Source organism: Theropithecus gelada, chromosome 12, assembly GCF_003255815.1.
Source record: "Theropithecus gelada isolate Dixy chromosome 12, Tgel_1.0, whole genome shotgun sequence".
In the NCBI taxonomy this organism is placed as follows: Eukaryota; Metazoa; Chordata; class Mammalia; order Primates; family Cercopithecidae; genus Theropithecus; species Theropithecus gelada.
The window spans coordinates 37,456,385-37,482,590 of NC_037680.1; the positions used below are offsets into that span (position 1 = coordinate 37,456,385).

The 26,206-nt window shown below is 37.0% G+C and overlaps 1 protein-coding gene across 4 annotated transcripts in view; it reads left to right on the top strand.

Annotated features, from left to right (window-relative positions):
• The window catches only part of TANK (TRAF family member associated NFKB activator), a 113,669-nt gene that overhangs the window by 31,864 nt on the left and 55,599 nt on the right, over positions 1-26,206 (top strand). Inside the window, exons 1-2 of one of the 4 annotated variants that reach the window (XM_025404773.1) lie at positions 4,736-4,932; positions 24,211-24,358. In XM_025404773.1, the coding sequence (XP_025260558.1) occupies positions 24,260-24,358 (99 nt within the window). In that variant the 5' untranslated portion in view covers positions 4,736-4,932; positions 24,211-24,259. Of the gene's footprint in view, positions 1-4,735; positions 4,933-5,178; positions 5,270-24,210; positions 24,359-26,206 lie in introns of those variants that run through there. The other 3 variants (XM_025404775.1, XM_025404772.1, XM_025404774.1) reach the window with 3 other exon arrangements.

The following is a 26,206-nucleotide window of genomic DNA, read 5'->3' on the forward strand; positions in this document are numbered from 1 at the left end:
TATAGGTCAAATCTTCCGCAGGCAACTGTAGATATTATTCTATTCAGCTTTTGAAATTTAATGCTGAAAATAAGTTTTTCTTTTTTTGCAATTAATTAATTTTTTTTTTGCCACCTGGATTTTTGTTGAACTTTTTTCATACCTTAGATACCAGAAGCCTTCCCTTGCCCTCTCAAGACTGGACTATGGCCTTTCCAATGTGTTTTCAGAGTACTATATATTACCCCTAATGTAAAATCATAATACCACATTGTATAATAATTGCCTGATTCTTCTATGTATGTCACCCACTATAGACACCAGTTCTTGTAAGGTAGGACTGTGTCTTAGTGCTCTTTCTATCCCAAATTCTTAGCACATAGCAAATATTACCAAAATATTCACTGATTAAATTAATGAATTGATAGAGCATTTAATATTGAAATTTTTAACAAGATAGGTCATTAATATATTTCAAAACACATTGAGTCCTTGTCATTTTTAGGAAGTATTGTATTGGTTCAAACTATTACTTCAGATAGCTTCTGATATATCTGTGGTTGCCGTCTCTGTTCTATTTACCCTAATCTCTTCTTCAGGAAGAAGCTGGGGCATAATCTTTCTACCATTTCCTTTAATGGTTGTCACCTATTTGTACTTTCCATTCATATTTTGAAAGAGTTTTTCAAGCTTTTACTCTAATCATTGATTTATTATTCTGCAATACTGATTCCATCTTTGATTATGTCCAAATTATATGTGAATTGCCATTGCATGTTGTTCTGTGTCCTTGCAGCCTTAACTTATCCAACTTTGGTTTTATTTCACCTTGTCTCTAGTTCTCTCCTTATCTTAGTCTAATAGCTTATCATATATTTCATCTCTTTTTGCATAGAAAATACAAAGCAGATTCTCTCCATATACTTCTGCTTCTAGTAAATCATTTTCCAAAGTATTCACTTTCTTTGCATTTTGAAGACTCTCTTTCAGACAGCATAATCTTTTCAAGGGGTGCTTTCTCTTGTAGTTACTTGTTCTAAGCCTTGTGTCAACCTTACTACCTGAATGTGTGGATTTTGGTTCTTGGCTCTTCTCATTTTCTGTCTGATGCTATTAGTTCTTCAGCATAGATGTTGAGCTGGAAGACATATAGACATGCACAGTCAACAGCTAACCTTTTGGCTTGAAGCTGACATTTATCAACTTTGTCACTGCAGGTCTTTGGCTGAGGTAAGATTCTTTACCTTTAATAGGTACTTACTTTACTATAAAGATAAGAATTCCTAGTTAATCGGAAACAATGATTTGTCTTTTTCTTCATAAGAACCACATATGAAAAACTAAACCCCCAGAGAATCAAACACCCAGTTCTGTCTGCCCAACCCCTTTCATTATTAGTTTCCCAAGCTTGGATATAGAGCATCACACCTATCCACTCCCTTTGGGTTATTGCTGGTATTCTCCATAGCTCCAAATGGGTCACAGAGAGAGAAGCTAATAGGAGAGATTAGGGCAAAGAGGTGTAAAATACTTCTTAGCCACCAAGCATAACAGTTGAGTTACTAGTAGGGGTGGTGAGGCTGGTAGCTTCCTTACTATCCTTCCATACCAACACCTTTGCTTGCCTTCCAACAAAAAAGTACATGTCCATTTCAGCTTCACACTTCTTGCAATAAGTGCAATATCCTATCAAATTCTGGAACTAGGGTGCTTGTCAATAGGGTTATAGCTGCTCTTATGGTACTTTTCTGTGAGTTAGAAAAAGCACCTCTCTGAGAAGACACAGGCTGAAGGAGGCAAGGCTTTGCAAGTGAGCACAGCCTGCTCAACCATACACAGTGGCCCTCATTGTCAATCTGTGTTCCAAGGCCATTTGAGTTCTCAAGTTTTTCTGATTTTTCATAAGCATTTTAGTTGGAGAGTCTGCAATATAAACAGCCAGTCCAGATGTCATCGTAAATCAGAAGTCAACCAGATTCCATTAATAGTGATATTTCACATCAAAGATTTGACTGAGAACATACCTGACATTCCAAGTCGTAGTAAGTGTTTATATTGGCAGGTTTCTTTGTCCTTAGATTTATATTCAGAATCCTCAATAAATTATTAAGCAGTTTTAAAACTAGGATTCAAAATATTTTTGAGACACAGTCTCTCTCTGTTGCCCAGGCTGCAGTGCAGTGGCATGATCTCGGCTCACTGAAATCTCTGCCTTCTGGGTTCAAGTGATCTGCCTGCCTCAGCCTCCTGTATAGCTGGGATTACAGGTGTGCACCACCACACCTGGCTAATTTTTGTATTTTTAGCAGAAACGGTTTTTCACCATGTTGGCCAGGCTGGTCCCAAACTCCTGACCTCAAGTGATCAGCCCGCCTTGGCCTCCCGAAGTGCTGGGATGACAGGCGTGAGCCACTGCGCCCATCCAGGTTTTAAAATATCTTTCAAAGGCCTTCAATTCCTCCATTTTATTTTAATAATTAATTAATTATGATTATTATTACTAAATAGAGATGTGGTCTCACTATGTTGCCCAGGCTGGTCTGAAATTCCTGAGCTCAAGTGATCCTCTGCCCTTGGCCTCCCAAAGTGTTAGGATTATATGTGTGAGCACCACACCCGGCCAGTTCCCCATTTTCATGCCACCATACCCAACCTCCAATGCCACATCACTGCTCACTAACTTGAGGTATATAATAATATGAGTGAAGGAAAATTGTAATAAAATTATGTCATTATTTTAAAAGATTATTCCTCAAATAAATATCTCAACTTAATTTCTAACCTTCATAAAACATATTGTATGTGAATTCTTAAAAAATCATCATTATAGGAAAAGGAAAATGTTTGATACCATTTTAGCATTGTTTAGAAAGTAATTCTACCAGCATTTATGCATATTTCACATATAGGGGAATTATGCAGCCACTTCTCTTCAAGACTACAACATCGTGGAAGTGGAAAGAGAAAAACATATATTTAAGAAATGTGTATATCTAGCTTATTTCCTTATTCAAAGTTTTTAGCACCTCCATATTTCAAAATGCCTATGCATTCAGCTTTAGATTCTGAGTATATTACTAAATTCCACTATTTCAATCAGAAATCTTCAAACCAGCTTATTTAATTCACTCAAGGAGTGCTGAATAAACTGGACTTCATCAAAATTAAGAATTTCTGCTTTGCAAAAGATATTGTCAAGAGAGTAAAAAGACAAGCCACAAACAAGGAGAAAATTTTTGCAAAAGACATATCTGATAAAGGACTGTTATCAAAAAATACAAAAACACTTAAAACTCAACATTTGGAAAACAACCTGATTAAAAAATGGGCCAAAGGCCTTTACCTCCCCAAAGAAGATAACCAGATGGTAAATAAATAGCCATATGAAAAGATCCTCCACATCATATGTCATCAGGGAAATGCAAATTAAAACAACAATGAAATACCACACACATCTATTAGAATGGCCCAAATCCAGAACACTTACAACACCAAATGCTGGCAAGGATTTGGAGCAACGGGAACTCTTATTCATTCCCGGTGGGAATGCAAAATGGTAGCCACTTTGGAAGACAGTTTGGCAATTGCTTACAAAACTAAACATTCTCTTACCTTATGATCCAGCAATCATACTACTTGGTATTTATCCAAAGGAGATGAAAACTTATGTCCGCACAAAAAAACCTGCACACAGATATTTATAACAGCTTTTTCCATCACACTGGGGTGAGGGATGTTGATAATGGGGAAGGGCTATGCTTGTGTGGGGTCAGAAAGTATATGGAAAATCTCTGGACATTCCTTCCCATTTTGCTGTGAATCTAAAACTGCTCTCAAAAAAGGTTTAAATAATTTTTAAAGCAGTACCGTATTGTCATGTTTAACTCACTTACTTATTACAAGAAAACTATTCAACTAGTAAAAACGTTATATATAAGAAGTTTCTGTTTGTTAAAAAGATTGTTTCAAATATATTTAGACTTTGACTTTTAAAAGTATACAGCAACATTCAAGATAGCTAGACAGAATGCACTGCACCTTGGCAGGTTTTTAAATCCTTGGACTTACTGGCCTAAGGAAAGATGTGTAAACATCCATGATTCAGAACTACAGGGAGAAATTGGGGCAGCCAGAACCTCATCCTCTTGCCCTAAAGGGAAAAGATATCTTGCTTGCGGTATCTAAGATTTGAATCTTAGAGAATATTCATGCATGGCTAGGAATTGGAATAATGGGGAAGTCTTAATTCATGGGGATTTTTCTAATGAAGTTCCACCTCCATTTGCAGTCATTCTTTAACAATTTAGCGAAAAATACTACTAGTTGGGGAGAAACCAAATAGGTATGTGTAAATGTAGTGTTTCTCAGAGTGTGGACTTTAACCACCTTTAATTACATACATTTACGAGGATCTGTTGAAAATGCAGGTTCCTGGGCTTCACCCCAGTTGCTCTGAAATGAAAACTGTAGGAGTCGGTTGGCGAAACTACATTTTGTTTCTCAGGTGATTCTTGTGTACTCTAACTCATATATAGGGTGATGTTATTTATTTAGTGGTTATTTATTTACCGGTTATTTATCGTTTGGCAAAAAAATCCAGCAAAGACCCGCAAGTGACCTTTACACTTGACATAGGATTCCTTTCCGCGGCTGACGCTTTTTTTTTTTTTTTTTTTCTTAGGGGGGGGGGGGTGGGTGGGCGGGGGGGGGCGGGGAGGCGCTGGGCGGGGCGGGGAGGGGCGGGGAGGGGCGGGGAAGAATAGCCCTGGGCTGGGCAGGGCAGGGCAGGGCGGAAGGGCCCTGGCCTTGTCGGGTGGAAGGTGAGGAGTTAATGGCTCCGCGCTCAGGCACTGCCCTCTGAACTGGAACAAAAAGCAACTTCCGGTTGGAGTCACTCGGCCAGGCGCCGGCGACCTGACGGGAGAGGGAAGCGTAGCCGAAACCGTGAACTGTGTGAGTAAGAAACTTTGTGAAATGGTGTGTCCGAATCCATCAAGCACCGCGTCGGAGAATTTGTCTGCGTAAGCGAGACGGACGCGCTGACAGTAGGGGCGCCGCAGGGAGAGAAGCCGAGGAGCAGCAGAGACAAAACAATTTGCAGTTTGGGGAGGGATTTTTTGCGGGAGAAACCACGCGAGTTCTTCCCCCGGAGCGGACTCCTTGGCGGGGGGTTTCCGGGCCCGCGATGTCAGCATAGCATCGTCGGCCCCTGCCCCAGCGGCTTCAGGGGAGGGACTCGTCCCGGCTGCTTTGCCCGGGAAATGGGGGTGGCAGGGCCTGCGGTGTCGAGGTGAGCAGTGGACCCGCCAGGAACATCCCTGACTTCCCTTCGAGAGAGGGACTGCCTCCTAGAATCAAGTAGTATTCTTTCGAAAACTTAATTGGTTCTTTCTGTTGTTTTCCCAAGGTGGTTGCACAATTCCCCTTTGCCTTCCTGTGGGGTGTCATCATAGCCTGGTCAATGAGAAGTTGGGTAACTTCCCAGAGGGTCACGGAGGGAGTGGGTGGTCAAGGCAAGAAGAAGAGAAGCCAACTCCGCCCACAGTGGGAACCCAGGCATTAGGTAGAGTCCCCACGCCAGTATAAACTGACTAGCAACGAGTTACAGGCAAAAAAGCTGTGCTTGTCAAGAAGTAGAAAGAGGGGGAGGATAATCAGAGAAGAGCTGTGCTTTTATTATGCTATAACGAGCAAAAGTAAAGCAGCCTTGCTATGTAAAGTGGTGTTTATCTCACCTCACAGGACATGCTTTTGACAAGTTATAATAAGGGAGAGATGGTAGTAAAGGAAGTGAAGAAGCCACGTGAAATTGAAGGAAAAGGAAATGACCTGCCTCCTTACCGCGGTTGGAATACACAAACGAGAGGTAGCAGAGAAGCAAGCAGTGTATTATGTTAAAAATTATTGTGTCCTCATTTGAGAGAAGAGGGATCCTCAAATAATACAACTTTGTGTAAAGCAGGAAGTGAAACCCTTCTCAGTCCTCTCCCCAATTGTAATCCAAGCCTTCCACATCTTTCCTGTATGTGCATAATCATGCTATTTTGCTTTCTTATGAAAATGAGATTATGCATACTGTTCTATAATCTGTTTCAGATTAAATATATATATATATGGTGAAAGTCTTGCCATATGTAGCTCTATTTTATTGTAATGTTGGCGTGGTATTGCATTGTGTAGATGTACCAAATTATAATTAACTATCACTTACTATGTCCTGTCCATATATCTTGCCCAATATTCTTCAAAATTATCTATTTATCATTAGAATACAGATTTCATTAATTCTTTGTGAAATATATGGCAAATATTTTCAAGAATTATCAATGCTTTGGTTTAAAATGCGCAGGCTTTTTGTCTCAAGTGAGAAGGTAGTCCCCAGTCAAAAATTCTTAAAATCTTCTCCTATATTGCCTGTTAATTCTCTTTTTATGATTTACTCATTAAAACATCCGAAAATGATTTTTGTATACTAAGATAAGGATTTTTTTTTTCTTTGTTTTTGTGACTGGGCAGCTATTTTTCCTGAAATCATTTGTTGAAATCATTTCTCTCCCGACTGACTAGAAATACCTCCTTAATACAGTAAATTCTTATGTGTGCATGCATCTTTTCTTTAGACTCATCTGTTGCTTTGATCTTTTTGTCTCTTCCTTTAAAAATACCAATCTGCTTTGATACTACATTTTCTAGTAATTCATAGGACAGGTCCCTCTTCATTTTTCCTTTTCAAAATTTTCTTGAATGTAATTGCATTATCTTTGAGATAAAATTTAACATAAACTGTTCATCCTTCATTAAAATACTCTGTTGGGGATTTAACCATTTTCTTATATTTTGTGACTGGTATGTAGATGAGTGTTTATGTATCTGGCCAACTTTCTAAATTTATTAGTTTTAATAAATTGTTTCACTTGAATTTTCTAGGAAAACAATCATCTAATTATAATTATCTTATATCTTTCTTTCTTTGCTTTAGTGAATTGCTGGCTTCCCCAGAATAGTGGTAAATAATAACAGTGGTTCTGACCATCCTTTATCTTCTTAGTTTGGGGATTTTTTACTATGTCATCATTAAATATGAAGTTACTATTAATTTCTAATAAATTCTATTAGGGAAGTTTCCTTTAATATTTCTAGCTCATGATTTTTACAGAGAAGTGTTTGGATTGTATCCAAAGTCATTTTTGCAACTGGGGATTGGGGAGTGTCTATTGTATTAGATAGCACTTTGAGAACAATTTTAAATAATAGATATTGGGTGTTCATTTGGTGTGTATATATATTTCTTGTTGTGTTAAGATAATGTCTCTTCATTACTTCTTAACATTTTTATCAGGAATGGAAGTTGGATTTTGTCAAATGACTTTTTGACATCCATCATAACCTTTTATAAGTACTTTTCATCTTTGACCTAATAGGATAGTGAATTATTTTAGTATATTCCCGGTTTGTGAACCAATCTTACACATGGTCATGGTATAATATTTAAGTATATATTGGTTCCTTTTGTAACATTTTTATTTAAAATCAATAATTGAGATTCATTTCATAGTCACCTTTTTCTGTTACTTTTGCTAGGTTTTGATACCAAGGTTGTGCTGATTCCTAAAAAGAACTGGGCAGAGTTCCTCTTCCTCTGCTCTGATGTAGTTTAAATAGCCTAAGAACTCTGTTCTTTGAAGATCTGAAAGAATTCACTCATGAAACCATCTGGGTCTGATATTGTTCTTAAGACAGCAACAATCCTCAGCAAAATGGTTCAGAACAAACAAAAACTCCTTTGTGTAAATACAATTGAATGAAAGAGTCTGGGACACCAGTAATGTCAAGAACTAAGAGCACCTGCTGTACTGATGATGGTTATTTCCCCCCTACACACAACTTTTTTTTCATGGGCAAGGAAAAATGCTGTAGGTAGGCTGAGGCTGTTAAGTAAAATGTCTTGCTGTTCTTTCTCTTCCCTTCTCCAGTTATGTTACAGAAGCAAGGGTATTGCTTCTACATGGGCAAGTTTTGTCTATGCCCTGAAAGAAACCAAGAGTGAAACTCAACTGGTGAAGTATCAGTTTCACTTTGTTGTCATTAGTTTCCCAATTTTGCCGGGAAATTTCTTACTTTAAAGGTAATAACCAAGCTGACATTTTACTGTAGCCAAATCCTACAGAGGGTTTCAAAATGAGTGGGTGAAAAAATATACAAGCTTAACATGCTTATACTTATTTAACATGAAGTGAAAAACATTAGCACGGTTCAGGTATGTGCATGGTATGTGCCCGCACATGGAGCAGTGCTGTCATCTAACAAAAGCCCACCTTTTTACTTGACTAATGGTTTACTGTTAATACATAGATAATAGTGTAAGTAATCTTTGATAGACTTTTATAAATGATTATTGCAAATGCTTTTTGATCACCTTCGAGAATATGACCTAAGACAGGTAATGTAATTTAGCAGTTTGCATCTGTGAACTGTGGAGGATACCTACAGACACTCAAGTGTTATTTACAGTAGCATGGAGGCATTATGTGAATGCTTGGGTATTATATTTCCATTTATGGGCTCTTATAGCAAAAATAATTGGGGACTTGCCCTATGATGAAGAAAGACTGCATGTTTTTTAAAACCATACCCGTTGTCCAAAAGCAAATGGTAAATAAAAATAGCCTGTTGACATAAAGCTTTGCTATTTCGATGCTATGCATTAGCTGATTGACTGTTACTATTTATCCTTTTTGTTTTCTAACACCTTATAAGCATAAAATATTACTGTTTAATTGAAGTTCGTTTGTGTTCAGTTATGTAAAGCCTAGTTTTAGTTTCTATTTCCTGTAGGATTTGTGCTGTTGCTGCCATTTCCCACCTGCTATCTCCTATGCTTGCTGCCATGGTTTTGAATCATAAATACAGGGAAAGAGGAGGCTATTATTTAGATATGTAACAAAAATATCTTTATAGTTCAGAACCAAGATTATGTTTACCTTCAGGAAGGGATAACAGAATATGAAATGAACTACCTTTTCAGTGAGTGGTTAATTAATTTTCGAAGTCTTTTGAACTAAGTGCAGTATTTGGCCACTGTTCAAATAAGTTGAGGGTTAACTGGTACCAAGCCCTCTGCAACTGAAAACAGCCTTTGGGACCTATGTAGTACATGTGTCACATTGTCCAATTCCTAATCTGTAAAAGCTTTTTAAATTGTGGTAAAATTCACACAACTTAAAATTTACCATCTTAACCTTTTTAAAGTATATGGTTCAATAATGTTAAGTGCATTCACATTGCTGTGCAACCAAGAAAAACATTTTTAAAGGGACTTATTTTTCTTAAGGAAAAGAGTTTGGGAAGTAAACGATGGCAATTGTTTGTCTCATGGAAAATTTCCTGGACTGTAACTTTTTACCTTCAGAGATATATTCTCTATAAATGGTAATTATTAGTAGTAAGTTATGAGAGTAAACAGTTTGATTACTAGTGATCTATAATAGCTTTTATTTAACACCAATACTTTTTCTTTGCAAAAAGAAGGGTCTACTGAAGATAGGTTGCTAACATTGAAATTAAAGTATTTTAAGTCATTGCAGTAAGGAATTACTGGAAATTGAGTAGACAAAGAAAATTAATATGAGTTCCATTTTAATGGTTACTTAGCAAGTTGAAGTTATGGGAGTCTTTGAAATATTTGCAGTAGAATGAAGTATGGAGAATTGTTCTACTGAACAGCAAAACAACCCAATCAGATAATAATTTTGCTAGAGAGTGACTTGCTATAAGGGACAGAAGTTAGAGACTTAGATTCTTTGAAAATAAAAGATTTTTTTTTTTTTTATTTCTTGAAGAAAGATTTTTGGAATCAGCAAATCAACTGTTACTGTGAGAGATTTAAGTGGTTTTACTATTCATAACCATTTATCATGTGGCATTTACTGGAATGTGATTTCATAACCTCAAGTATTTGGAATTCCAAAAGTAGAAATGCCTTTCCCCTTATATTGTTGTTTCTCAGCCTTTAAAAATCCATATTTCCTTTCTGATAAACATTAAAATCTCGCAAATCCTAAAGGATTGTAATACGTGTTCCTTCCCATACAGTCCTACTCCTCCTCTACACCTTACTGACTACAGACTTTCTCTTCTAGTTCCCTCATCTGTGAATATTATGCACAGTCCTTCTTTATATGACTTATGTAATAGATTTTTAATATTAACTATTTTAAAATTGTATATCCTTCCTCCCCCATCTTTAGATTCTAACATTGCTCCTACTCAGAGGAGAGGACACCCCTTTAAGATTACTCAGTTGAGTATAGCCCACTGAGCAGTGCCATGTCTATGTTCACCTCAGAGGAGAACATCACATGCCTACTTTCCCTTTTGGTGTTACACTGTTTAGTTGTGCACTTAAACCCATAACATTTGATAAATAGTCTCAGAGAAAGAAGTATTACTGGAGAAAAAAAGGAAGTAAGGCAAAACTGAGACTCATGGGTGTGGTCTTTGACAGTGAAATCTTTTTGCTCTTGCAAGATCACATAGAAAATTTCACCAAGTTCTAACATCCAGCAAAATGGAGAACGTGTACTGGGGAGCTTTGGGTTTAACCGGTGAGATTGTCTTGTTTATCCTGTTGCATTTAGCCTGCCAGCTTATGGAAAAATACAAAATTCAAATTCTAACACTGCTGGATTTATGACATTTAAGGTTTCTATTATGTCAGCTGCCTGGATGGAGCACAGAAACAGTGTAGTACAGTATGCTATGAGTATATTCATGACCAAAGTTTACAACGTGGAAGGAGAATAGAAATGCAGGAAGTTAGTTGGGGAATTAGCTGCTCGTGTTATATAACTCCTTAAAAGTGGAAAATGATCGTAAGTAACTGTGAGTAGTGACAGTTCTCTTCCATTTCCTTTCTTCAGGTAAGGAAAACACACTTAATATTTTTGAGTGTCTTTAAAGTTAATCTTCCTAACCATCCAAAAGAGAAGATGTCTTGTTTATGTGTATATGCCGTGTTGTTGACTGATTTTTTTGCTTTTTACTCCTGATGTGTTTTGTGAGTGAGGAGGCAAACATACAACTAAGATACAGAAAAGACAGGATGTAGTGGGGCACAGTGGCTTGATGCCTATAGTCTCAAGTACTCAGAAGGCTGAGGTAGAAGGATTGCTTGAGGCGAGGAGTCCAAGCTGCAGTGGGCTATCATACTCTAGCCTAGGGGGACAGAGTGAAGCTCTGTCTCAAAAAAACAAAAAGCCAAACAAAACAAAAACACAGAATGTATCTTTCATTCACTGATTCACCTCTGTATATGCTACAGTGGTAACTTTTCTGAAACAGAATATGAACTCTTATTCATAGCCCAAGGGGTTGGGAAAGGCTGGTGTCTTTCTTTTCTAGGGCAAAGTGGAAGGGGTAGCAGTTACTCAAGGTGATTTCCTTTCCCCATCCTGAAACTGCTTTAGATTTGAGTTGGTCTCTCACCACAAGTGTGAACTCTGGCAGAACATTTACCCAGAAACAGAATAGGCTCAGCAGTCGGGGAAACCCAGCAGAGGGGCCTTGCCTGCTTCCCAAATTACTCACACTTGTCTCTACCACCTACAAAAAAAAGTAGACCTTACTAAAGAATTACTAATCATCCTGGGGCCAAGATGGCGAAAATACTACCTTTAAGCCTTTGATTCTCTTCAAACGTGGAATCTTAATGTATATATACATAACTGATCAAAGCTCAGATGTTCTGGTTGAACAGGCAGTTAGAGGTGGAACATCATTTGGATCATACACTTTCAGCCTCAGTGCAGCTCCAGAAGCACCATTACTTACCCTTGATTACTACTTTCTTACCCTTGATTACTACTTTTTTTATCCAGGATTGGTTAGCTGTCATTTGACAGCATAATAATGGCTGCCAAGGACAACAGACTTAAGATATTGTATCTATTGTCAGACTAAAGAAACTGAGGCAAAATTAATATAGAGAGTTTATTCGGGTAAAGGTTGAGGACAGCTCCCTTGGACACACTTCCAGGTTGCCTTGGGGAGTGCTCCATTCGGCCCTTGTTGCAACCAGGTTCTTAAAGGCAAAAGAGGACAAGGAATGGGCTGATGCTAAGTTATTTGATAGGAATTCTCACTGGTTTACAGAAATAACATTGATTAGTGATTATACATTGTTGAACTATATGGTATGAGTTTTGGTATCTAATGTATGGCATTTTATGGCTACTTGTCATCACATAGTAGGTAGCTTCAAGAGGGTCATTTAGTTCACAGGGGAGAGTGATGTGTGACTGCTGTCCCACACTCACATTTCAGTGCCTCTCTAGGCCTGATAATTAAAAGGGGGTTGCACTCCTCACATTAAAAGTTTTTATTTCTCACTATGAAATAAGGAGGGAAGTTCATTTTAAGAGGGGTGGAGGAATAAGGAGAATTAGAGAACCAGTACAGAAGATTCAATACCCAGATAGAAGTCCCAGACAGGAATACAAAAGGAAAGAAATTGCCCCAAAAAATTTTCAAGAAAATTTCCAAGAACTGAAGGGGGAATTTCCAGGTTGAAAGGGCCCACCAAGCACCTATTGCTATGATATAGTCCATGGCCAGGTATGATCCTGAAATTTCAGAATCCTAGGGACAAAGAGAAAATCCTAATATTTTTCAAAGAGAAAAAAAATCGGTTAAGGCTAGGCACGGTGGCTCATGCCTGTAACCCAAGCACTTTGGGAGGCCAAGGCAGGCAGATAACCTGAGGCTGGGAGTTCAAGACCAGCCTGGCTAACATGGTGAAAACCCATCTACTAAAAATACAAAAATTAGCTGGGTGTGGTGGCACGCGCCTGTAATCCCAGCTACTAGGGAGGCTGAGGCACAAGAATCGCTTGAATCCTAGAGGTGGAGGTTGCAGTGAGCAGAGATCGCGCCATTGCACTCCAGCCTTGAGCAACAGAGTGAGAATTATACAAGATCAGGAATCAAAATGGATCTAATCCTCAACAAAAATAAACAGAAGCTAGAAGATAGCATAGCAAAGCTTTCAGAATTCTGAGGAAAAATTACTTCCAACCTAGAACTCTTAATCTAGCCAAACTATCAGTTAAGTCAGAGGGTAAAGATATTTTAGTTATGCAAAGCCTCAAAAAATTTACTTCTCAAACACTTTCTTAGGAAGCTGCTAGAAGATTTGTGTCACCACATGGGGATATAAAACAAGAAAAGATTTAGGAGACCGAAAATGAGGGATTCAGTTAGAGAAAGAGATGGACAAAGGATATCTCCAAATTCAAGGTTAAGAAGGTCCCAAGATGAAGGCTTTCCATCAGGCATAGAGAGCAACTAGTCTAGATTGGAGCAAACCAGAAAGCTTACAGAGTGATTCCTCTAAAGAGATAGAATACCTGAAGTGTCTCAATGTGTTGAGGAGTTGTATTAGTGATAATAGGAAACAAAGCAAACAAAAATTTTCAGGGAAAAAAATTTTCAGGAAAGGAAAAGCATCCATGGTATATTATATTGTTCAGCAGTGAATAGCATTACATAGTAATAAGAAAGTAAAAGCTGAATGCTAATCTAATGAAAAATTAGATATAACTGTATTGGGGAAATGGGGAGAATAGGAGGTAGGGAATATTTAAAGAGAGGTGAATCCTAATTTTCCATGATGGGGAGACAAAAACTGAAAAATCAGTGGTGGCCATATTACCTGTTATTTAGAGATACAGAGATAAATACAAAAAAGAATTAGTCAAAAGAATTGTTGCCAAGGTGAAGCAGGAAATGGGGAGGGGAAAGCAGAGAACTACCGTTTTTCTTGTAGAACTGCTCAACTCATTAAGATATAGGTATGTATACCTCTGATTAAAATAAAAACTAAATTAGAGGGGAGAGAGCTAGAAATTGTGCTGTAGCAACAGAGACCTAGATTTATCTGGTTCTTCTATTTTCTAATTCTGTGTCTTATGCAACTTATTTACCCTTTTGAAGCTCAGTTTTGAAGTTCAGTTTCCTCCTCTGTAAAGGGCAGACAATATATGCTTCTGCAGAGGGAAGATTAAAAATGGGGTAGTTTTATGTAAAGCACCTGCAAATAGATATTTGTTCCTACCCCAACCCCAGTGCTTCCTGTGATCAAATAGGGAACCACCTTCTTCATTGTTGGGATGATTGCCATTCAAACAGAAGACTGAGATTGTCCTTCTGATCCATGACTCTTTGTACCTCTTTGAATTAAAGGCATGTCTTTGAGATCTATCTTGTCTCTCAACTATCTATAGATAGTTTGAGAATTTAAATAGAATTAGGATGATTAGAGTATTGATAGGGGGAACATCAAGTTAAAAGTGTCATTGCTACTTAGTGGGAGATGGGCTATGGTCAGTCAAATTTCTCAACAAGAACTTCAGTGCAAATGCCATTAATAGAGAAAACATTTGTCATACAAGTTGATGAGTTGTGGAAGTTTTATGGAACCAAGATCAATAAAGTGCTGTTGCTCTGGGCCATCTGCCAAAGTATCAAAATACCATTATTTATTTATTTATTTGAGAAAGTCTTCTACCTTAGCAACTGCTATTTTTGTTCCTAAATTCTATATACTTCTTATAGAATAATTAAAAAAGCAGATCACTATGGGAAAAAAGGCAACTTTATGAAAGCCTGTTTCCCTTCGTTGGTGCATATTTGTGTAGTGTTTTATAGTGCTTTCCAAACTGTGACTTGAACCGCTATGGCAGTAATTTTAAATTTATCTTACGTCTCCCCCCTGTACAAAATTAGATCCAGGAGTCTTGGACAGGGTTTGGTAATGTATTTTTTAAAACCACCATGGATGATTCTAATGTGCTAACAGGTTGTGAACCAATGTTCTATAACCTGACTCTACCCCAAGATTCTAAATTGGGAGAGATGGGGGAACAGAGGTCCATAGAAAGGTTAAATGACTTGTTTACTCTCTCCCATCACCAAGCCTGTCTAGACTGGACATGTATTGTGTACTTCAACTCTGATTTTTATCTTCAGTTGACTAGGCTTTTTAATTTAGAGAATCTAATCTAAATTGCCTTAACAGAGAAATTAGTACATTTTACACAAGATGTGGTCTAGTTAAAAATTTGGTTTGCAATCTTTATTTTATAGTGTCTTTTATTTTTTTCCAGAGACAAAAGGAAGTGAAACAGCAAATCTGAGTTTCTAATCAACTATTGCTTCCCCACAGTAGGGTGGCACAGCAAGTGTTAAGATTTACTAGGTCTGAATATTCATATTTGAGGTAAACTGGTGTGGCCTTGAAAAGGGTAGAAAGTTGGGTAATTTTGGCACAGATGCAAGTTTGAAATGTTGGTCTGTTGGGCTGCCCAGGGATTTTTGTAGGCCTCTCTTTAGGAATATTCAACAGTCTGAAGGAGAGAACTTGTTGCATGGTACTGGATTAAAAATATTAGATCTGGTTTTAAGCTAATATATTAAAGTCATACCCTAAACATCTTCGGAATAACTGAAAATGGAGATCTGGAAATCTCTGAAACCTTATTTATTTTTTATTCGAGTTCTCACAATTACTTCTAATAAAACAAGTTGTGACTTGCAAATCCAACAGCCTGTAGGTGTCCTCAGGGTAATTAAAAACAAGGGATATGAAGAGCTGTAGAGTCCTGTGCCAGTGGTTAAGAGCACAGAGTAAAGCTTTATAATTATGTAGGTTTTTGCCTGTTCCTATTTATCATTGGTAATGTTCTCAAGGCTAAATGGCTGCTCAGCTATTTTAAATGGTGATTTAAAGAGAAATTAGGCCCTTTTGTGAAAAGGTCCTCTATCTCTTGAAATTTCAACTCTTTTTTCATAGAAAAGCTCTCTTCCTCCATAGTGTTTTTTTCTGATACAATAATGACTCAGGGATAATGGAGGGGCAGCCAACCCATTAACTCATAAGATTTTAACTACTTCTCTTTCAAAACAACTTTACCATTTATGAATCTTGTGCAGCCTGTGACTTCTCTTACATTATTGTCTTGTGTTTTGGGGGACCTTTTTGAGATTACTGAAAATATTTTTTTTCAAACTTTTCTGTTTAAGACCAGAAGATAGATACAAACTCTACCACTCTTTTGAAAAATCATTAGTACTACCTTATTATTTATTTATAAATCTGGTAGAGTAGAAGATACTTAAGGAAAATCTTGCGTTCAAATACTCTGCCAGAGTTGTTTTTCCTGTTATTTAACAGCGCATAAAGGTTAACAAAGCAGAGCGTTAGATAACATTTCTACATCTTTTATTAATAGTATTTTTACATAAAATAACAGACATAAAGTGTCATACACTATTTTATGCATTTTCTAGTTTTCCTTCTGACCTCCTTCAAATAAATAATAAGTGGGCCTGTCCTCTTTTTTGGTTTATATTTGATAGGAAAAACATGTACATCTTGTGCTATAAGGTGGTGCAATAATGCGTATTGCTTTTCTCTATTGTTTTCTTTTCAAAAATGTAGTTTTTTTCTTTTTTTTTTTTTTTTTGATAAAACGATTTTGGCCTAATTGGCCATCCAAGGATGTACTAGTATTATGCCCAGACCGTTTATTCCCCGAAGAAGACCACCAGAGTCCAGAGTCAAAGCTAAGCAGCAAGGATCTTTATTACGGGTTGGAACCTGGAACTCTCCCTCGCTCGCGAGACGAGACGGGCAGGAGAGCTCCCCCACTGAGCTCCGAGCAGTGTTATATAGTCTAAGAAAAGTGGGCATAGAGTTATTATACAAATCAGATATATGATTGGCTAGTGTTTGAACAAGGCGATTTGGCTAACTATGATTGGTTCCCGCCATTTCTGATATTTCGGTTCAACCTTTGAGGCGGGAGAGCAGGTTTATGGCAGCAAGAGTTTATCTTACTTAAACACATCTTGTGACCTTGTCTCAGAACTTACAAAATCTCTGGTACGTGCAGAAAAACAGGTACTCCCAGAACTTACGAAATCTCTGGTATGTGCAAAGATTAGAGAGCAGAACAAAAGGGTGTAGCCGGGGGGGCGGGTACACATCTATCTTTGTGTCCTTTCACTAGTATCAGGGGACATTAAAAACAAGTCTTCAAGAATACAAACAATAGGGAAGGCATAGTTAGTCTTCATTTTTTCCTATAGATAATTATATAGTTGTTGCTTTTTTCCTCGTTATTATGATGTCTTTTCTAGCACTGTTGTCCAAAATTGGATTCAGTATCTTCCCTCTCCTGAAAATTTTGTTTCTGTCTCTTTATGTCTGGCTATCACCACTTTCTGCTGGGTGTTTTGAAAAATAATGGCTGGTGAACCATCTGCAACAAAATCACCTGAGGCACTGTGCTAGTTAGAATGTAGATTCCGAGGTCCCATTTCAGGCCAACTGATTTGCAGTCACAGGTACCTGAATTGCTGCCCTCTTGTCTATTGTGCACATCCAGTCGGCCATCACATCCTGTTAATTCTACTCTTGAAATGTCTGTTGAATCCACTCATCTTTATTTCCCCCGCTCTAATTCAAGCCCTCATCTTTTACCTGGAATACAGCAATAGTTGCCTGTGGTGTAGCGTCACTTTGTCTCCCTCACTAGTTTGTAGTCTGTGTTGTTATCTGTTCTGTCTTTCTAAAATATGTCTATCATCTCCTTGAAAACCTCTCATTACTCCTTGTGTCAACATGTTAAGGACTAAATTTCTTAGAGTGACATTTGAGGTCTGCTATAGTCTAGCCATAACTGAGTCTGCTGCATGTGGTTTATGTGGTCAGTGTACTCTACAGCTCTATGGGATGCCATTCCAATCATGGTCTTTACGTATGGTCTTCCCTAGGATTTTTGTAGTACAGCACAGTCATATGTGCTGACCCTGACTGTAGCTCATTTTGGCACCCTCACCTCTGTATCATCTCTGCACACATGCTAGACTTGCATAAACAGAATACTCACTCTCATCACTAAATGCACCATACTAACGACTCCTCAGGGCCTCTGCTCTTTCAGAATGAATGTACTTTTCCCATTCATTCTCTACTTGTTGAAACTCTTCTCATCTTTTGGGAGCTGTTTTAAGTGTCAGATCCTCTGTGAAGCCTTCCACAATCCTTCTTATTTTAATTCTTCCTTCTATTGAGCCTTTATCTTGTTTATACCTTTTGCTTAACAGTTTTCTTCTTCTTTTTAGGTAAAACTTTGAATTAAATGCGTAAATCTCTAGTGAACCATTGGGTGAGGTCCTACAAATGCTTATACCTGTGCTACCCAGACCTCTATGAAGATGTGCCCAGACCTTTTTTTTTAAACATTTGTAATTGACCTTTTGGCTAATTATTTTCATGTGTGTCTGCCTCACTCCATTATAAGCTTTAATTGGAGAAAAAGGCAAAGACCATGACTGTTTTTCTGTTTCCCAGGGAGAAAAGGAGTGCCTACTGTGTGTTCAACACTGAACCAGTCTTGAACATTGTACCAATCAGGATACAGCTCAGTTAGTTCCTCCTTTAGAGACCCACAAAGCAGTAGTTAAACAAGTGTTGCCTGCATCACAGTGTTCTAGGTGGCTTGTCACCATAACATTCCATCCAACTGGGAAAGAGAAAAAGGTGAAAGGGAAAACTTGTTATGGAAGTTACACCCATTTGCCAATGACTAGCACATAGTCACATGACCACACGAGCTAAAAATCAGAAGTATTAGTACTATAAGAGAAGGGGAGAATGGATATTGAGGAACAAATAACATCTTTTGTATATGATCTCACTTAAATTTTACTTTTTACTGTATATATGGTCTCAATTTTTATTGTAACCCTACAAACTATGTATGATATGCAAACTGATGTTCAGAGTTCAGTAAATGGCTAGGAAATTGCAGATCTTGGGTCTGAATTTAAAGCCTGTATTTTTTTTTCACTCAGTAAAGTGTTTAGGAGGAAATATATAAACGTTATTGAATAAACAAAAGTCACAGTAATTTTCACAGTATTATTTGTAATCACATATTTTTCATATCACATATTTTTATAGTATCATATCATCTCTTTACTTCCAGGACACTCTATATAACTTTACTCCTTGCTTCTCACCATTCTGAAATGAAATGCCCTAGCAACTGGTTTGCAATCAAGGCTTAATTTGTAACATAAATTAAGACAAAGCACCTACTCTTTTTAAATATATGATATCATTTATGAGCAAAAGTTTTTGTGCTCTGTGTAGTTTGGTAATGCTATACAATTATAAAGTTAAAGGAAACTCTATTATCCAAACTCTTTGTCTTAATAACAAAGAAAATCAAGGCTGTAGAACTTACCTTTTCTTTCATTTTCACCCCTGCTTGCTTTCAGGCATCATGGGAAAAGCTTTAGCCTGATCTGTCATGTTTATAGTAACCATCATTGTTATGCTTAAGAATTGTCTCAGGTTTGTATGGTTGTCCTGATCAGGACAATCAGCCTGAGCAATGCATAAGAAATGCATATAATCCTGGCCTGTTTTAGTAAAGAATTGATGTTATTTAATATTAAAAACATCCTTATCGCAGTGGGAAACCTGTTTGAAAAAGGATGACTGCCATTTGATAATTAAATAAAAGGAATGGGTAAGATCATTCCCACCTATATTTCAAAACCCTATTCAAATACCACCTACCTCTCAAAGCCTTTCCTAAACTTCATAAATAGATGAACTTTCCTCTCCAAACTCTATAGCCTTTTGGATATCTTAAGATATTCACCTACTGTATGCTTCAAGTTACAGTTAATGGTACCTTCATGGGAGGAGATTTCATGTCTGTTTTGTTCTCACGGCATCAGTGGTATCCAGCACACTTCTGCTCATAGTTGGCACAAAATATTTTATCAAATAAGCATATTAACCATAACACCCTGGGAGAGCACTTTGCAGCTGGCTTTAATGAACAATCCTTGAACTAAGAATTTTAAAGATTTAATCTAGTTCATAACACAGCTTTATAGCTATAGATAAGTCATTTAAGCCTTCTGAGCCTTATCAGTCAAACAGGAATATTAATATGTAATAGGAAATGAAGAATTGGTGAAAATACTTTGTGAAAGAAACATAACTTTAAGATAGTACTATATTTGAATCCCTTGCTGTTCCCCATATGGTGCCTTACACATAATAAGCCAGCAAATACTTTGTTCTAATTGAGGGGTAATGGGATATATTTTATTAAAATCAAAGCTTTGTTAGGGCTGGGAAGCTTTACCAAAGGAAGGGAAAATTATCTTTCTTGCTCATGCTGCCTCTCCTACTCCAGGACAGTTTCATTATTGAACCAAGGGATCAATGAAAGAGGAAGCAGGGATTTTCCTGGTATTTCTTCATGGACAGGCACACCATGGTCAATCACTGGGCTGGATAGGTGGGACAAGAACCTGCTGCCCTCAGTTTTGCTTGTCTGAACCACTGGTCTGGGTAGGAAAAAAGGAATTACTGCTAGAGGGACAACAGTGGGTAGATGAGAGTATCCACGCTCCAGAAGAATTGCAGGGGACAAGATTGGGATGGTGATTTGCATTGAGCTAACCCTGCTACCTTCTGGGATTTCAGAATTTTTTTCTCATGTAATGGAAGGAAACCAGCAAACCAAATCCAGAAATAAAGCGAAACCCTAACTACAAGAGTGTTCTCAAGGGAGAGGTTGCTGTAGCAGTCTCCTGGGTTTGGAGAATGAGCTTAACCATGAGATTTAGGTTTGAGCATGTTTACTATAAATATAAAGCATTCTCCTGGAGTCTGGCAAATATTGCGGAAGGGGTACTGAAATGTAATTGAAATGTAGCTGCCTCTTAAATTAATTTTATACTTAACAAATGCTAAAAATAAATAAACAAGTGGCTTTAAAGTTCAGGATGTTAATATTTGAAATCTGTCCATTTTAATTAGCCGAGTCCCAGAGACTTTCCTTTTACTCTGGTCGGTGTTGCTGATCTAACACCTAATTCCCTTCTTGGTTGTGAAATAGGAATTAAAAGTATCATTTACTTATTTGTGTCAACCTGGAACTTATTTCTTCAGCATACATTCTTATTTCAGGAAATAGGACGCATCTGTGTGGAATTTACTCAGTAGCTCCTCTCTTAGTGACATTTGTGTAATCTAATGCAAGGACCTGAAGTGATGGCTCCACATGATTTACCTGCATACGATGCAGCTATTTTTAGTGCTGCATTTACCTTTTTAAAAACAAGAATGCATCTTGTTGATGGAACAGACATGCATTTTTAACTCATAAACTCAAGAACTGTAGAACAAGGAAGTTTCTTAGAAATTGAGTCCAAACACCTTTTTGTACTAAAGAAAAGGAAACTTTGGTCCCAAAAAATTTAGTGGCCCTTAACTAAGGGTCAGTCAGTAATAGAACAAAGCAAGGAACTAGATGGATTTCCAGTTCAAGGCTCTTATTTGTCCCAGATCTAAAAGTACAGGTGTGGTTTACATTGACAATTTTTCATGACATGCAGCTTTTTAAGGCTTTTTAACTTAGCCACTTAGCTACTTAAAACCTCTAACTTCTGTATTAGTATATTATAGTATATTATAGTCCCTGTGACTGCCTATACTTACTTTTTCTTTCCTCTTTGCATATTTTTAATCTCATGTATTTTTTATAAGTAGCCTTAGTATGTTTTTGAATGAAGCAGTGTCTAAAATACTCAAAATGGTGCTTTTTATTAATGCTAATTGCTTATGTTTCCATATTGTCTATGTCTGGGCAGAGATCCTAGCAATGTTAATTATCCTAACAAGATTTCAACTTTTTCATCTATCAGAGACAGCAGTAGAAACTAACTTCCTAAGTGGAATGCATAGAGTTGCCATTTCTTCAGTTTTTCAGAAAGTAATGACATTGTTATCCAAAACCCTGGAATTGTTTTTATTCCAGGTAAATTACTTAAATGTAAATTACTTAAAATGTATCTAGTATCTTAAAATGAAAGACTTTGGCTGAAAGATTACTTGCATGTGGGTATTTAAAAGAACATTGTGATTTATGATCAGTTGATTTTTGGCAAGGGTGCCAAGGCTATTCAGTGGGAAAAGAATAACCCTTTCAACAAATAGTGCCAGGGCAATCGGCTAACCTCATGCAAAAGAATGAATCTGGACCCCTACCTCACACCTTATACAACATTAACTCACTATGGATCAAAGACTTTAATATAAATTATAAACTTATTAAAAAGAGACAGTTGAAAATCTTCATGACCCTGGATTAGGCAACAGTTCCTTAGATATGACACCAATAGTACAAACAACAAAAGAAAAAATAGGTAAATTGGACTGTATTAAAATTAAAGACATTGTGTGTCAGAGGACACTATCAAGAAGTAAAAAGACATCTACAGAATGGGAGAAAATACTTACAAATCGTATTGGGTAACAGTCTAGTTTCTAGAAAATATAAAGAACTTTTAAAATTTAACAATAAAAGGAGAAATAACCCACTTACTACAAGTGGACACAGGATTTGAATGGATACATTGCCAGAGATACACAAATGGCCAATAAGCTCATGGAAAGATGCTCGTCATTAGGGAACTGCAAATCAAAACCTTGATAGGGTACCCCTTCACACCCACTAGGATGGCTGTAATTTTTAAAATGGACTATAAGAAGTATTGGTGTGAATGTGGAGAAATTGGAACCCTTATACATTGCTAGTGGAAATGTAGAATGGTACAGCTTCTGTGGAAACTGGCAGTTCCTCAAAAAGTTAAACATAGAATTACCATATGACTCAGCAGTTTCACTTCTAGGTGTATATCTGAAAATACTGAAAACGTGTTCACACAAAAATGTATACACAGATGTGCACAGTAGCCTTATTCATAGTAGCCAAAAGGTGGAAACAACTCAAATGTCCATCAACTGAGGAATAAACAACATGTTGCATATCCATACAATGGAATATTATTTAGCCATAAAAAGGAGTCAAGTACTGTTACATGCTACATCATGGATGAACCTCAGAAACATTATTCTTTCTGAAAGAAGCCAGACACAAAAAGCGTGTATTGTATTATTCCATTTATATGCAGTGTCAAAAATAGGCAAATTCATAGAGACAAAAAAAAAAAAAGATTAATGGTTACCAGGAGATGGGGGAAGAGGAGGATTGGGACTAACTTAATAGGTATGGACTGTTTTCAGGAGGGTGATTAAAATGTTCCAGAATTAGATGATGGTGATGATTGCATAACATAATGAATATTCTAAAAAATACCAAACAGTACACTTTAAAATAGTGGATTTTATACTATATGAATTGTATCTCAATTGAAAATGTGAAAATTTTAAAAGTGTGCCTAAAGATGTAACAAAAGATATTAGGACAGATTAGAGACTGAAATTTTGAAGAATTTTCAGAAATATGAAATAATTTGGTACCCAATATAACTGATAGAGAACTTTGTCTAGTCTGTGGCTTTTAGAGGATTAACAGAAGGGTCCTGTGTTGTGGTTTTTACAGTTGGACAGGAAGAATCGGAGTCATTAGTTAGCCTTCTGCTCAGAGCAAAGGAATGTCATTAAGAGATGTTATGCAAACTGAGATTATAAAACCAAATTACCTCCACTGAGCAAATCACCTGTATTCAGAAACAGCAGGGAAGTTAGAAAACTAATAGGTATTGGGGGTAGGACTGAAGGGATGTAATTTTTCTTTTTTAATGTTCAATGCAACAGCAACTCTCCCTAGATTTTGTGCTAAAATAAGAACATTTTCACACATTTTAATTGCTCTGTGATAACAACAGTGTGAACTCCATCCACAAACATTTATTATCTATTTAATTTTGCTCTAATTTCAGTGTAGCAAGAATTCACCTCGTAAGTGGGAATAAGAGTCCGTTTAGTAAAACGAAATCTCTTCCCACATTGCTGATCCTATTGTACATTTCCATAATAAAGAATTTAAAATGGCCTTTTATATTTTCTCATTTTTAGGTTAAGTTTATAGATTACTATTCTCAAAGTAGCATCTTCCTGAACTGGAACCCCACTTGAACATTAGAATAAAAATATTTAAAAATTGTAGAACTTAAGGTTTCATAAGATTTCTAGTCAGGATTTTAAATGAGACTTATGTTTAGTATTTGGTGCTATAATGTTTGTGGTAAACCTTATAGAACTATCTTTAAGGTACATTTTTAAAATGAGATTTATGTAACTTAGTAATTATCTAAATTGTTCTCATTATTTTGCAGACCTGTCATTTACTCCATCCTTTATAGTGATGCTACAGGACGAAGAGGAATGGATAAAAACATTGGCGAGCAACTCAATAAAGCATATGAAGCCTTCCGGCAGGCATGCATGGATAGAGATTCTGCAGTGAAAGAATTACAGCAAAAGGTGTGTGGTTCTGGTTTTGAAAGTTATTCTTTATCTTGGTACATGGAATTTTAGGGCCTTTTGCATCAAAAATGTTATATTTTCAGAAATTGTCCTGAAGAGCTATAATTACAGAAATGCAGGTATATATTAATGGATGAAATTTGAGGTTTTTGTTTGTTGTTTTTTTAAAAATATTGCCACCCATAGGAAGAGTTGATTTCATGGGCTCCTTTTCAGGTGATTGTGGAAGATTGTGAATGTTGTCTTCCATAAATAATTTTAAAATATCAGTATTTATAAATAAGGAGGAAATAACTATAAAAACAGTTTTATGACAAAGTTAGAAGTATCACTGTCTCCGTTTGTTTGGTTTTGGTAGTTTTTACGTTGTTATTTGGCTGGCAGGAAAACCTCAAATCTTAAAATAGTCAAGAACAAAATTTGTTATTAATTTATAATACTCTTCCATTCTTTATAACAGTTAAAAGTAGACTATTTCAGTGAAATCTTTAATGACTTACTAAAAGTTTCAGCTTTTAAAATTATCCCTGTACACATAACGTTTCTTTTTAGTACTTTTAGTTTCAGAAGAAAGTAAATTGGAGGAAAGGCATATCCAGGCAAAACTTACTTAACCTCATAGTTCTTAAGCACATGTCTGTTACTGGTTCATGATGAGATTTTCACTGATCTGTAGCAAAATGAGAAAAATAAGGCTAATTATTAAACTTCTCCTAATGCTACATTTATTTCATTTAAAATTCTGCCTTCTATTCTGATGTTATGCTCCATGTTTCCATATGGTCAGAGTAAAGAGCAGAATTTTATTAACATATACTTTTGTGAAATATGATGATAGGATCCTCTCCTTGTTTATTATCTTTACATAGTAGTGTTTCAGAAGTCTCCGATTTCACCCACACGTTCTGTTCCCCAGAAGGATTCGTACAACTCAACATTCAATCATACTCATAGCTAAGATTTATTACAGTGACATAGTAAAGATATATAGCCAGATTATTAATGGAAAAAGACATCAGGAGGAGTCTAGAGGAATCCATGTTTTTCAGCCTTCCCTATACACCTGTCCTTCAACTTAAAATTCAGTAATGTATGCAGTACATCAGGAACTCCATTTTAGTTTCAGAGTTCAGGGTTTTTATTTTCTTAATTGAGGATTGATCACGTTGGCACCTTCTTGTCAACCAAAATTCCAGACTCTCTCAAAAGGAAAGGTGTTCATCGTAAATCTCATTTTACGGTCTTAAGTAGGCTGGCACAGCAGGCACAACATTATCATTTAGGAAAGGTTTTCAAAAGACAGGTTCCCAGATGCCAGCTGTATTAGTCCATTCTCACACTGCTATAAAGAACTACTTGATGGCCATGTGTGGTAGTTTGCGCCTGTAATCCCAGCACTTTGGGAGGCTAAGGTAGGTGGATCACCTGAGGTCAGGGGTTTGAGAACAGCCTGACCGATATGGTGAAACCCCATCTCTATTGAAAATACAAAATTAGCCGGGCATGGTGGCACGTGCCTGTAAATCCCAGCTGCTCGGGAGGCTAAGGCAGGAGAATCACTTGAACCTGGAGGCAGAAGTTGCAGTGCGCTGAGATTTATGAAGAAAAGAGGTTTAATTGACCTACAGTTCCACAAGCTTAACAGGCAGCATGACTGGGAGCCCTCAGGAAACTTACAATCATGGCAGAAGGCGAAGGAGAACCAAGCACCTTCTTCACAAGGTGGCAGGAGAGAGAGAGAGAGCAAGGGGGGGATGTGCCACACACTTTTAGCATCAAATCTCATGAGAACTCACTCACTATCACAAGAATAGCATGGGGAAAATCCACCTCCATGATCCAGTC